The following is a 13,910-nucleotide window of genomic DNA, read 5'->3' on the forward strand; positions in this document are numbered from 1 at the left end:
ACTGTTGCTCCGGACACTTCCTCCTGGGCCGCCGCCGCAGACTTAAACTTTGGAGGGGGAAAAAGAGCTACTGGCGCCTGGCGACCCTCCCTGCCCCCCACCCAACCCCGCCGCCGGCAACGCCCCCTTCCTCACGGCTCCCGACCGAACTTTTCTCCAACTTCTGCGACTCGTGAGATTCCCTTCTACCCATTCCGGCCCTCGGGACCCCTCTGCCCATCCCTGGGCCGGTCGGGTCCGTGCGAACCCCTTTATCTCTGGAATCCACTCGGTCCCCGACTCAGAGACTCCTGCCCTCCACCCCCAAGGTGAATTCCCCCGGGCCGCCTTCTGAGTGGGATCCTCTTCTTGGAGCCCTGGATCCTGGGATTCCCTCTGCCCCCTTCTCAATCCCTCCTCTAGGGAAGGGGCCTTTGAATCGCGGGCTCTCCTGATCCCTGTGATCCCGACCTACTAGATTTCCTCTCGGGCTTCTTGGAATCTCTCAATCGCTGGGACCTCCAAACCACTACTTTTCTCCTTTCTGGTCTTCTGGGAGCCCTGGATTCCGGGCCTCTGACCCACTACAGTGCCTTTCTCTCCTTCCCAGGACCCCGCCATCCTCAGGTCCCCTCCGCCTGCCAGATCTTTTCTCGGATCCCCGCTCTCCCACCAACTGCTCACGAGATCCCGCGGATTTAGAACCCAGGGTCCCCCGGGGCCCCCCGGCCGGGTCCCGGGTGGGCTCCAGGCGGCCGGTCCCAGGCCTCCCCCCATGGCCGCCACCTCCTCTTATCCCGCCGGGCTCCCTGGCTCTCCCGGGCCGGGGTCTCCTCCGCCCCCCGGCGGCCTAGAGCTGCAGTCGCCGCCACCGCTACTGCCCCAGATCCCGGCCCCGGGCTCCGGGGTCTCCTTTCACATCCAGATCGGGCTGACCCGCGAGTTCGTGCTGTTGCCCGCCGCCTCCGAGCTGGCTCATGTGAAGCAGCTGGCCTGTTCCATCGTGGACCAGAAGGTGAGGGCGCGGGCTCCCTCGATCCAGCTCGGGGGGAGGTTGAAGGAGGAGGCGCTGGCAGAGGGGTGTGGGGCCTGGTGTGCGGAAGACGGAGGAAGACCTGAGCATTGGGTGATGGAGGGATAGGGGGCATTGCCCCCCTCCATTGCCCCTCTCCCCACCATCCCTTTGAGAGAGGACTGGGCAGGGGTGGGGTGCCCCAGAGGCCTCCCCAAATTTCATGTCCCTGCATGTCGTTGTTTTCTGCAGCAAACAGGGAGGAAGGGAGGGGCCAGCCAGGTGTAGAGAGGGGAGGAAGGGGCAGCAGATGTCGGTGGACCTCCACGTCCAGGCCCATCCCGGGCCTCCCATTTGGTGGAAACAGGAGAAATTGAACCTGGGCTGGCCATGGTGATCTGGTGACGTGTGTGGGTGCAGGTGCTTGAGTTAGCTGCCAAGGGGCAAGTGAGGTCTCGGAGCTCAATTCTGTCCTCCCCTAAGCCTGAGATATGTGTGGAGGGGCAGGCACCCCTACAGACCCTGGGGACTCTATTCCCTTTCCTAGTAACAGTGCTGTTAGCCTACTCTTAATTTTGGACACCAGGGTCCCCAGGGTGGGCAGCTGGGTGTTATGGCAAGAGGAAAGCAGGTGGAACTCCACGTCTAAACCGTAAAATGTTAAAAGAATAGTGGGCTTCTGTGTTGGAGTACTGGACTGTAGAAATGTTAGAATATTAGAATCATAACTGTTGGAATATGCATCCTAGGCAATTAAATTGCCCCCATGTTAGTGTTCAAATATTAGAAAGCTAGGTTTGTGAAATAGTAAAACATTAAAATGTTGGAATATTAGATTCCTAGATTGTTGAATCCTAGGTTAAAATGTTAGAATTTTGGAATGTTGGATGGATGAGGTCCTTGAATGCTAAAGAATTCAAACAGCACAGTCCTAGCTTGTCAGACTCCTAGAATATTAAAATATTAGATGACCGCTTATTTAGGTTATTGAAATCCTAAAATGTATAGTGATACCAGGCTGGAATCTAGAATGTATAATTCTATAATGTGAGCAAGCTGGAGTCCCAAAATATCCAAATTCCAGCATCTTTTCAGACTTCTGGAAATGAATCCTTTGGGCGTCAGAGAAACCTGGGGAACTGGGCCAGCTCCCCCATTCTACAGACAAGGAAACTGAAGCTTAGAGAAAAACTTCCCAAGGGGTCAGGGCCAAGGCAGTCCTGGGCTTCTGTGGACTCTCTCTTAGCAGTGAGAACTGATAGGGTTTTGCCCACCAAATGCCTAATCCAGCAGGCCCAGCTCCCCACCCCAACTCAGCCCACTTCATGGGAAGCTGGTGGCAGTGGGGGTACGGGGGCAGATTGTCCCTTGGGTGAACTTCTTTGTCCAGTACTCAAGTCCTCAGCCTGCCCCGCTCAGGCTTCACCCCAGTTTTATTTTTCTGCCAGGTCCAGGTGTGTCTAGGGCCCGGTACCTTCCTTCCCGAGGCCCCACCGGGGCAGTTTCACTTTCTGTTCTACTAGGTTTCATTTCCTGCCCCCAGGCCCCCCAAGCTGAGGACCCAGACACCTGGGTCCTTTGAGCATTGGGTGGCAGGCGCCCTCCTTATCTCCAGCCCCCTCGAGTCCAAGTCCCCCGGCCCCCCCCCACTTTCCCAGGAGCCCCGAAAAGTCCTCCTTCCAGCTCGCCCCACCCCAGTGCTGGGCCTGGAGCCAGGTAACTGGGACAACAATAGACAGATCCAGGAAGGAAGCTGGGGGGCGGGTGTGTGAGCCTGGGGAGGGGGCACAGGGGAGGGAGTGTTCATTCAGCATCCCCTCCCACCTCCGCCAGGTTCCGGAAAATTCGAGGTGTCCACGCTCCCGGAGCCACTCTCCCTCCCACCCCAGCTCCCCCTTCCAGCCACCAAACCCACGCCGGCGCCCCCTCCCCGCACACTTGGGGCGCTGGCATCCTGCCCGGCTCGCGCTGGGGTTGGGAGGGGGCAGGCAGGAAGCGAGGGCCTGCGGGGTCTCTGCGTTTCCGGGGGAAGCAGCCGGCCCTGCCCTGGGAGGGTCACAATCCGCCCGCTGCTGAAGGCGGCTCTGAGCTTTTCCGTCGCCACATCCCTCTCCCGCCCCTCAGTTCCCTGAGTGTGGCTTCTACGGCCTTTACGACAAGATCCTGCTTTTCAAACATGACCCCACGTCGGCCAACCTCCTGCAGCTGGTGCGCTCGGCCGGAGACATCCAGGAGGGCGACCTGGTGGAGGTGGTGCTGTCGGGTGAGAGGAGGTGGCAGGCCTGGGGGCGGGGCCTCGGGCGGGGACGGGGCATCTGGGGGAGGAGAGGGTAGCGGGAGTTAGAAGTCAGGAGAGGCAGGGCGCAGTGGCTCACGCCTGTGATCCCAGCACTTTGGGAGGCTGAGCTGGAGCTGGGGGGATCGCTTGAGCCCAGGAGTTCGAGATCAGCCTGGGCAACATAGTGAGACTCCATCTCTCCCTCTCTCTCTCCCTCTAAAAAAAAAAAGGAGAGTTGGGGGCTTCCAGAAGATGGTTACAGAGTGGGGCCCCAAAGGGGCTTTTTAGGGACTGGTCTAAACTTTCATTTGTGGATTAGGATGCTAGTGAGACGGTTTGTACAGTTTGAAAATTCATTGAACTGTGCACTTGTGATGTGCGGCCTTTCCTGAACACGTTATACTTATTTATTTATAAGACTAGTCAAGTGCAGTAGTGAGAAAGGGGAAAAGAGGAGAAGAAGGAGTTCGATCTGTAACTGACTGTGTTATACTTTAATATAAAGGTTAAAAATGGGCCAGTTGCAGTGGCTCACACCTGTAATCCCAGCAGGGGATTTGGGAGGCTGAGGTGGGAGGATCGCTGGAGCCCAGGAGTTTGAGACCAGCCTGGGCAACATAAGGAGACCCCATCTCTAAAAAAAAAAAAAGCCGGCAAGGTGGCACACGTCTGTAGTCCCAGCTACTTGGGAGGCTACTTGGGAGGCTGAGGTGGGAGGATTTCTTGAGCTTAGGAGTTTGAGGCTGCAGTGAGCCATGATCATGTCACTGCACTCCAGCCTGAGCGACAGAGAGAGACCCTGCCTCTAAAAAAGAAAAAAAGTAGAAAAAGAAAAAAAAAAAAGTTATGATGTCCATGGCTCCTCCCACGAAAATGCTAAATTAAATCAGAATCTCTGCAAAGTGAGATGGGATCTGCACATCAGTATTTTTAAAAGCCCCCAGGTGATTTTCTAAGACACAGCCAGAAGCCAGTTCGCCCACTCACTATTCCAGTAGTATAGATGGGCATGCTCTCAGCACCTTAGACCAGTCTATGGCCCTTGGTCCGTCTTGAGGGTGGGGGCAGCTGCCTTTTTCATGGCTGCCTTCCCTGCTGCTCCTGCGTACTGCAGTGCCCAGTGAAACTGGCTCAATGAATGAATGACAGAAGTCTGGATTTACGCCTTTAGTGACTTTGTTCAGACTTTAAGTACTCTTTCATATCATAAGCTGGCCTCACTTGAATTTTTATCTTCATCTTTATCTCTCCCCTAAACCTGAGTTTTGTTTTGTTTTTGTCATTTTTATTATTTTTTGTTTTTTTAGACGGAGTCTCACTCTGTCACCCAGGCTGGAGTGCAGTGGCGCAAACTCAGCTTGCTGCAACCTCTGCCTCCTGGGTTTAAGCGGTTCTCCTGCCTCAGCCTCCCGAGTAGCTGGGATTACAGGCGCCTGCTACCACACGTGGCTAATTTTTGTATTTTTAGTAGAGACGGGATTTCACCTTGTTGGCCGGGCTGGTCTCGAACTCCTGATCTCAAGTGATCTGCCCACCTCAGCCTCCCAAAGTGCTGGGATTACAGGTGTGAGCCACTGTTCCCAGCCTGTTATTTTGTTTTGAGGCAGGGTCTTGTTTTGTCACCCAGGCTGGAATGCAGTGGCATGACCACCACTCACTGCAGCCTCTACCTCCCAGACTGAAGAGCAATCATCCCTCCTCAGCCTCCTGAGGTGGCTGGACTACAGGCATTACAGGCATGCACCATCACACTGGGCTTTTTTTTTTTTTTTTTTTAGACAGAATCTTGCTCTGTCGCCCAGGCTGGAGTGCCGTGGCATGATCTTGGTTCACTGCAACCTCTGCCCCCGGGGTTCAAGTGATTCTCCTGCCTCAGCCTCTTGAGTAGCTGGGATTACAGGCACGTGGCCCCAGGCCTGGCTAATTTTTGTATTTTTAGTAGAGACAGAGTTTCATCATGTTGGCCAGGCTGGTCTCGAACTTCTGACCTCAAATGATCCGCCCACCTGGGCCTCCCAAAGTGCTGGGATTACAGATGTGAGCCACCAGGCACCGCCTATCCATGTTCTTTTTTTGTTGTTGGTGGTGGTATTTTTAATTAAAATTTTTTTAATTTGGTAAAATATACTTAACATAAAAATTACTATTTTAGGCTGGGTGCGGTAGCTCACGCCTGTAATCCCAACACTTTGAGAGACCGAGGCGGGCAGATCACCTGAGGTCGGGAGTTTGAGACCATCCTGGCCAACATGGTGAAACTCCGTCTCTACTAAAAATACAGAAATTAGTCGAGTGTGGTGGCGCATGCCTGTAATCCCAGCTACTTGGGAGGCTGAGGCAGGAGAATTGCTTGAACCCGGGAGGCGGACTTGTGGTGAGCTGAGATCTCACGACTGTACTCCAGCCTGAGTGACAGAGTGAAACTCTGTCTCAAACAAACAAAAACAAAAAAACCCCCAACATTTTAAGCACTTTTGTTTGTTTGTTTGTTTTTGTTTTGTTTTTTTTTTTGAGACGGAGTCTCTCTCTGTCGCCCAGGCTGGAGTGCAGTGGCGCGATCTCGGCTCACTGCAAGCTCCGCCTCCGGGTTCATGCCATTCTCCTGCCTCAGCCTCTCCGAGTAGCTGGGACTACAGGCGCCCGCCACCACACCCGGCTAATTTTTTTTGTATTTTTAGTAGAGACGGGGTTTCACTGTGGTCTCGATCTCCTGACCTCGTGATCCGTCCGCCTCGGCCTCCCAAAGTGCTAGGATTACAAGCGTGAGCCACCGCGCCCGGCCCCATTTTAAGCACTTTTAAGCATACAGTAATTTTAAGTTCATGCACACTGTTGTGCAGCCAATCTCCAGAACTGTTGTCATCTTGCAAAACTGAAGCTCCTTGCCCATTAAACAACTCCCCAATTCCCGCTCTGTCCCTGCCCCGGGTGTAGGGATATATGTGTTTTGTTCAGGGGTGGAGCTGGGATTTGAACCCAGGCAGAATGTAGTATGAGAGCAAATGAAGGAAGGAAGGAAAGATCAAACCTTGTGGCTGGGAGGACTGTGAGAAATCAGGGAACGCGGGGTCTGGAAAAACTTTGGCTTACCCCGCCTCAAGTGTCCACCACTATTTTCCGCCTACAGCCTCGGCCACCTTCGAGGACTTCCAGATCCGCCCGCACGCCCTCACGGTGCACTCCTATCGGGCGCCTGCCTTCTGTGATCACTGCGGGGAGATGCTCTTCGGCCTAGTGCGCCAGGGCCTCAAGTGCGATGGTGAGAGAAAGGGTTGGGGGTGGGGCATGGGGCGGGGCTCTGCACCAGGGGTGGAGCCTAATGGTCCTGGCATGGGGACAGCGTGGGGAGGAGGAGTGGGGCTCAGAGCTGGGGGCGCAGCCTAGGAAGTAATAATGGGAAGAAGGATGGGCCCAGAAGCAGAGCTTGGGGAAAGAGTAGTGGGGCTGGGCCGAGGCTCAGGTCTAGTGGCGGCGCCTAGGAGGTGGAGCTGGGAGGGACAAGTAGGGGCCTAAGAACAGAGCCTAGGGGAGCAGAAGGGTGGCTGGGGAAGAGGGTGGGGCCTGTATCAGTCAGGGATCAAGCAGAGAAACAGATCCAATAGGAGATATATATTAAGATATTTATATGCAAGGAATCAGCTTACAGAATTGTGTGGGCTGGCTAGGCAACTCAAATCTGGCTGGGCACAGTAGGGAAGGCCAGTAATCCCAGCACTTTGGGAGGCAAAAGTGGGTGGATCACTTGAGGCCAGGAGTTCAAGACCAGCCTGGGCAACATAGCAAGACTCTGCCTGTACAAAAAATAATTAGCCGAGCATGGTGACAGACACTTGTGGTCCCAGCCACTTGGGAGGCTGAGGTGGGAGGATCACTTAAGCCTGGGTGCTTGACACTGTAGTGAGCCCTGATTGCACCACTGCACACCAGCCTGGGTGACAGAGCGAGACCCTCGTTCAAAAACAGGAAAAAGGCCGGGCACGGTGGCTCACGCCTGTAATCCCAGCACTTTGGGAGGCCAAGGCGGGCGGATCACGAAGTCAGGAGATTGAGACCATCCTGGCTACCATGGTGAAACCCCGTCTCTACTAAAAATACAAAAAATTAGCCGGACGTGGTGGCACACGCCTGTAGTCCCAGCTACTTGGGAGGCTGAGGCAGGAGAATTGCTTGAACCCGAGAGGCAGAGGTTGCAGTGAGCCGAGATTGTGCTACTGCACTCCAGCCTGGTGACAGAGCAAGACTCCGTCTGAAAACAGAAACAAAAACAAAACAAAAAAAAGAAAAAAAAATTCATCCTGTCAGGAAGGGCAAGTGGGAACTCTCAGGCACAAGGTGAAGCTGACGTCCACAGGTGGAATTTCTTCATCCGAGAAGTCTCTGATCTGCTTTTTAAAACATTCAGCTGATTGAATCAGACCCACCTAGAACAAGCAGGATTACCTCTCCCACTTACAGTCAACTGATTATGGATTTTCATCACATCCAGAAAATACCTCCACTGGGCCGGGCACGGTGCCTCACGCCTGTAATCCCAGCACTCTGGGAGGCCGAGGCAGGTGAATCACCTGAGGTCAGGAGTTCGAGACCAGCCTGGCCAACATGGTGAAACCCCGTCTCTACTAAAAATACAAAAAAGCCGGCATGGTGGTGGACGCCTGTAATTCCAGCTACTTGGGAGGCTGAGTCAGGAGAATCTCTTGAACCCGGGAGGCAGAGGTTGCAATGAGCTGAGATTGCACCATTGCACTCCAGCCTGGGCAACAAGAGCAAAACTCTGTCTCAAAAAAATAAAAAGAAAAGAAAATACCTCCATGGGGCCTTCTCTTCCCAGTTCTTCCTGGAGTCGGGGAAAAGCTGGGTTGAGAAGGTGAAAAGAAAAAACAAAACTTGACTGGGCACAGTAGTTCACGCCTGTAATCCCAGCACTTTGGAGGCTGAGGCAGGCGGATCATGAGGTCAAGAGATCGAGACCATCCTGGCCAACATGGTGAAACCCCAACTCTACTAAAAATACAAAAATTGGCGGGCGTGGTGGCATGTGCCTGTAGTCCCAGCTATTTGGGAGGCTGAGGTAGGAGAATCACTTGAACCCAGGAGACAGAGGTTGCAGTGAGCCGAGATCGTGCCACTGCACTCCAGCCTGAGCAACAGAGCAAGACTCCGTCTCAAAAACAAACAAACAAACAAACAAAAACAAACCTTCATGGCAAATCTAGATTAGTGTCTGAATAACTGAGCTGACACACAAACATGACTATCAGGGCCCACCTCTTGTCAACTTGGCACCTGTTTTAGTTTGTCAGGGCTGCCATAACAAAATACCACCCTGCATGGCTTAAATGACAGACATTTACTTCTCACAATCTCTGGAATTGTGAGAGGCTGGAAAGACCAAGATCCAGATTCTGGCAGGGTTCTGTTTCTGGTGTAGCCTGCTTTCCTGCCTTGCAGACGGCCATCATTTCACTGTGTGCTCACATGGGACATGGAGAGACAGATCCCTGGTATCTCTTCCCTTTATAAGGAAGGCCGGGCATGGTGGCTCATGCCTATAATCCCAGCACTTTGGGAGGATAAGGTGGGTGGATCGCTTGAGTCCAGGAGTTCGAGACCAGCATGGGCAACATGGTGAAACCCCATCTCAAAAATACAACAAATTGGCCAGGCATGGTGATGCATACCCCTAGTCCTAGCTACTCAACAGGCTGAGGTGGGAGGATCACCTGGGCCTGAGAGGTTGAGGCTGCGGTGAGCCGTGATCACACCACTCCACTCCAGCCTAAGTGATAGAACACGATTCTGTCTCAGAAAAAAAGAAAAAAGGTCACCAGTCCCATTCGATTATAGCCACACTCTTTCGGCCTCAATTAACCTTAATTACCTCCATAAAGGCACCATCTCCAGATATAGTTGCATTGAAGGTTAGGGTTTCAACATAAGAATTTTGGGGGAGACACAGACATTTAGTCCATAACAGCACCCATACATATCTCCTTAAATCATAGTTTAAAAATATACAGGTTGTTTTTTTTTTTTTGGAGACAGCGTCTCACTCTGTCACCCAGGCTGGAGTGCAGTGGCGTGATCTCAGCTCACCGCAACATCCACTTCCCAGGCTCAAGTGATTCTCCTGCCTCAGCCTACTGAGTAGCTAGGATTACAGGCATGCACCACTACTGCCCGGCTAATTTTTGTATTTCTGGTAGAGACGGGGTTTCACCACGTTGGCCAGGCTGGTCTTGAACTCCTGACCTCAAATGATCCACCTGCCTCGCCCTCCCACAGTGCTGGGATTACAGGCGTGAGCCACCGCGCCTGTCCAAAACATACAGTTCTTTAAGCCAAGATGTCTCAAGCTTCAGCCCAAGTGTCAAGATCTATAGGTCCTCTCTCCCTGTTATTCATGCTTCTGAGTGAGAATGTTGAAATCGGGGCTCTGCCTACAGATGAAGGCCATGTACCTGCATTGGCTATCAGGACACACAACAGGTGAGGACCATCCATTCTGTGATGAGACCCTGTGGCTCCATTTTTTGTGTGTGAGATGGAGTCTCACTCTGTCACCCAGGATGGAGTGCAGCCGCGTGGTCTTGGCTCACTGCAACCTCGGCCTCCTGGGTTCAAGCAATTCTCCTGCCTCAGCCTCCCAAATAGCTGGGACTACAGGTGCGTGCCACCACTCTTGGCTAATTTTTGTATTTTTAGTAGAGACGGGGTTTCACCATGTTGGCCAGGCTGGTCTCAAGTAATCCACCCACCTCAGCCTCCCCAAGTGCTGGGATTACAGGCATGAGCTACTGCGCTGGGCCCCATGCGCCTCCATTTTTATACAGTGTGCCCTGCGATTAGAGGCATATTCTTGGATGTTCCATTGGGTATTAGGTCTGAGACAGCATCTCTAGCTCCGTGGGTGCCATGCTTGTACAGAAATCCAGATTCTTGGCCGGGCGCAGTGGCTCACGCCTGTAATCCCAGCACTTTGGGAGGCCTAGGCGGGCGGATGATGAGGTCAGGAGTTAGAGACCATCCTGGACAACATGGTGAAACCCTGTCTCTACTAAAAATACAAAAATTAGCTGGGCGTGGTGGCGGGCACCTGTAATCCCAGCTACTCGGGAGGCTGAGGCAGGGGAATCATTTGAACCTGGGAGGCGGAGGTTGCAGTGAGCCGAGATCATACCATTGCGGTCCAGCCTGGGTGACAGGGTGAGACTCTGTCTCAAAAAAAAAAAAGCAATCCAGTTTCTCCAATATCCTGTGTTCCAGATCATCATGCAGTCCTAAATATACTTGTATTATTTAAGGACTCTAGGCCTGCAGAAACTGATTCAGTGCATTCAAAGCTCTTAAAAATATTGCCATCGTCCATACACCATATCCAACTCTTGAGGTCTCAGCATATGCAGTCTTTGTCATGGTACAGCCCTGGTGTCATCAAGTCCTAATGGGTTATCAGCATGGACTTCACTGGCCCAGCATCACAGATGATGGTCCCAGTTCCTATGGTGGCAAGAGAACCCCAAATGACTACATTCCCACAGGAGTTTAACTCTATCCTGAGACTCATTCTGGGAGTTATAGATAAGATTCTGAAATTCTGGAAAACATACGAGTGATTCAAGGCCAACACTGGGAAATTGGTTCCTGTATGCAAAGACCATTTGCCCTGCTGAAGCTCTTCTTGCAGGGCCAACACCGTTCTCCAAACTTGCCTCCGTGATTACAGCATGCAGCCAAGACAGTGCCTACAATGGGGAGGTGTGGAACTGGAAAGCCTGGAGCAGGCGGGTACCAGAAGGGCTCCCAAAGGCTGAAAGAACATTCTTCACTCCAGAATAAAAAGCGATCCTGGAATCATTTGGAATCACTGGAGATGTATTAGAGCATGCATACAGGACATCCAGTGGGAAACAGGGAGTTGAGCTGATTTCTCCATGGATGAGGATTTTAAAAGATAAAATAGGCAGGGCACAGTGGCTCACGCCTGTAATCCCAACACTTTGGGAGACTGAGGTGGGAGGGTCACTTGAGCCCAGGAGTTCAAGACCAGCCTGGGCAACATAGCGAGACCCCCATCTCTACAAAAAAATAAAAATAAAAAAATTATCTGGGTATGGTAGCATACGTCTGTGGTTCCAGCTACTCAGGAGGCTGAGGCAGGAGGATTACTTGAGCCCAGGAGTTGAAGGCTGCAGTGAGCTATGATTGTGCCATTGTGCTCCAGCCTGGGGTGCAGGGAGATCCTGTCTCTACAAAATAAAATAAAGACAATAACAAGTCATACTTCTGCCTAGTATCGTACAATGAACCTGAGTACAACTGAGAACTCTTTTTTTTTTTTGAGACTGAGTCTCGCTGTATTGCCCGGGCTGGAGGGCAGTGGCGTGATCTCAGCTCACTACAACCTCTGCCTCCTGGGTTCAAGTGATTCTCCTGCCTCAGCCTCCGGAGTAGCTGGGATTACAGGCGTGTGCCACTACACCCGGCTAAGTTTTGTATTTTTAGTAGAGATGGGGTTTTGCCACGTTGGCCAGTGTGGTCTCGAACTCCTGACCTCAAGTGATCCGCCTGGCTTGGTCTCCCAAAGTGCTGGGATTACAGGCGTGAGCCACCGTGCCTGGCCCACACTACTAAGATTTAATCACACTACTTAGGGATTGCCTGGATTCCAGGTCTACAGAAAAGAGAAAGTGGGGTACAGGGGGTAAGCAGACCTGGAGGGAGTGATAGTGACCTTAGGGGTGGGGGTGAGGAGAGGCATTTTCTTTTGGAAAGTTGGGGCTGGGGAAAGAGGGGGAACCAAAGGGGCCTCAGAAAAAGGAAGGTCAGGGTTGGAAGGGGGAACAGGTGTCTCCAGGGAGATGCACAGGAGTTTTGGGGAGGACTAGGAGGAGGTGCTTACCATAGAGGAGTGGGGCTTTGGAGGGGACTTTTGAGGCGTCCCTTGTTGCAGTGGGAAAAGGTGGGATGCGAGGCGTGTTCAGGGCCTGGGGGCAGATGGGGTGATGTCGGGGCTACAAGCTGGAACTAGGGACGGAGCTTTGGAGGGAAGCTTTGAGGTATCTCTTGTTGGAGTGGGAAAATTTTGGGTGTGAGGCGTGTTCAGGGTCTGGGGGACAGATGGGGTGATGGCAGGGCTACAAGCCGAAACTAGGGATGGAGCTTTGGGGGGAACCTTTGAGGTGTCCCTTGTTGGAGTGAGAAAAGGGGTGTGGGTGTGTTCAGGGTCTAGGGGACAGATGGGGTGATGGTGGGGCTACAAGCTGGAACTTGGGGCGGAACTCTAAGGAGGGGCGGGCCTGAAGGGGCTGATACACTTACAGGTAGTAGTGCCTTTTGGAGGAGATTGTGCTGGGGGGTGAGGGGACAGGACCAGGCGGGAGATTGGGTGGAAAGGGCACAGCTTCTCAAGAAGAGACCTAGGAGGGGCAGACGCCATGTCTCTTACTCTCTGGCGCCCCCTGCAGGCTGCGGGCTGAACTACCACAAGCGCTGTGCCTTCAGCATCCCCAACAACTGTAGTGGGGCCCGCAAACGGCGCCTGTCATCCACGTCTCTGGCCAGTGGCCACTCCGTGCGCCTCGGCACCTCTGAGTCCCTGCCCTGCACGGCTGATGAGCTGGTGAGGAGATGGGGGATGGGACGGGTTGGTGGCTGGGGGTTGATGGGGCCAACGCACTGATGTGTCCCTTCCATTCTTGCCAACGACAGAGCCGTAGCACCACCGAACTCCTGCCTCGCCGTCCCCCATCATCCTCTTCCTCCTCTTCTGCCTCATCGTATACGGGCCGCCCCATTGAGCTGGACAAGATGCTGCTCTCCAAGGTCAAGGTGCCGCACACCTTCCTCATCCACAGCTATACACGGCCCACCGTTTGCCAGGCTTGCAAGAAACTCCTCAAGGGCCTCTTCCGGCAGGGCCTGCAATGCAAAGGTTAGCTGGGCCTGTCGGGGAGGACAGACAGGGTCAGAACCTCCTTCCCGCCCCAACCTGGTCTTGTGGCAGGATACAAGGATCTCAGCACGGGTATTCTGAGCCTTGGGAGCCCAGGGCCTCAGAAGGGGAGGGCCCTGAATCCTAGTGTTCTGGGACCTTTGGAATTCTGGAATCCTAGAACCTCAGTTGCGTGTGTGTGTGTGTGTGTGTGTGTTGTTTTTTCTTGGAGACAGGATGTCACTCTGTCACCCAGGCTGGAGTGCAGTGGCGCAATCACGGCTCACTGCAGCTTCAACCTCCTGGGTTCAAGTGATCCTCCTGCCTCAGCCTCCCAAGTAGCTAGGACCTCAGGCGGTGCCACCACATCCAGCTAATTTTCTTTTTTTTTTTTTTTTTTTTGAGACGGAGTCACGCTCTGTCATCCAGGCTGGAGTGCAGTGGCATGATCTCGGCCCACTGCAAGCTCTGCCTCCTGGGTTCATGCCATTCTCCTGCCTCAGCCTCCTGAGTAGCTGGGACTACAGGCACCCACCACCATGCCCGGCTAATTTTTTTGTATTTTTAGTAGAGACGAGGTTTCACCATGTTAGCCAGGATGGTCTCAATCTCCTGACCTTGTGATCCACCTGCCTCGGCCTCCCAAAGTGCTGGGATTACAGGCATGAGCCACTGCACCCGGCCACACCCAGCTAATTTTTAAATCG

General features: G+C 53.2%; 1 protein-coding gene across 2 annotated transcripts in view; it reads left to right on the plus strand.

Annotated features, from left to right (window-relative positions):
• The window catches only part of PRKD2 (protein kinase D2), a 44,769-nt gene continuing 30,859 nt past the window's right edge, over window positions 1-13,910 (plus strand). Inside the window, exons 1-6 of one of the 2 annotated variants that reach the window (XM_030807703.1) lie at window positions 1-308; window positions 590-994; window positions 3,116-3,254; window positions 6,397-6,528; window positions 12,737-12,891; window positions 12,981-13,203. In XM_030807703.1, the coding sequence (XP_030663563.1) occupies window positions 755-994; window positions 3,116-3,254; window positions 6,397-6,528; window positions 12,737-12,891; window positions 12,981-13,203 (889 nt within the window). In that variant the 5' untranslated portion in view covers window positions 1-308; window positions 590-754. Of the gene's footprint in view, window positions 309-589; window positions 995-2,824; window positions 3,255-6,396; window positions 6,529-12,736; window positions 12,892-12,980; window positions 13,204-13,910 lie in introns of those variants that run through there. The other variant, XM_030807705.1, reaches the window with a different exon arrangement.

The sequence above is a fragment of the Nomascus leucogenys genome, unplaced genomic scaffold, assembly GCF_006542625.1.
Source record: "Nomascus leucogenys isolate Asia unplaced genomic scaffold, Asia_NLE_v1 Super-Scaffold_241, whole genome shotgun sequence".
Classification (NCBI taxonomy): domain Eukaryota; kingdom Metazoa; phylum Chordata; class Mammalia; order Primates; family Hylobatidae; genus Nomascus; species Nomascus leucogenys.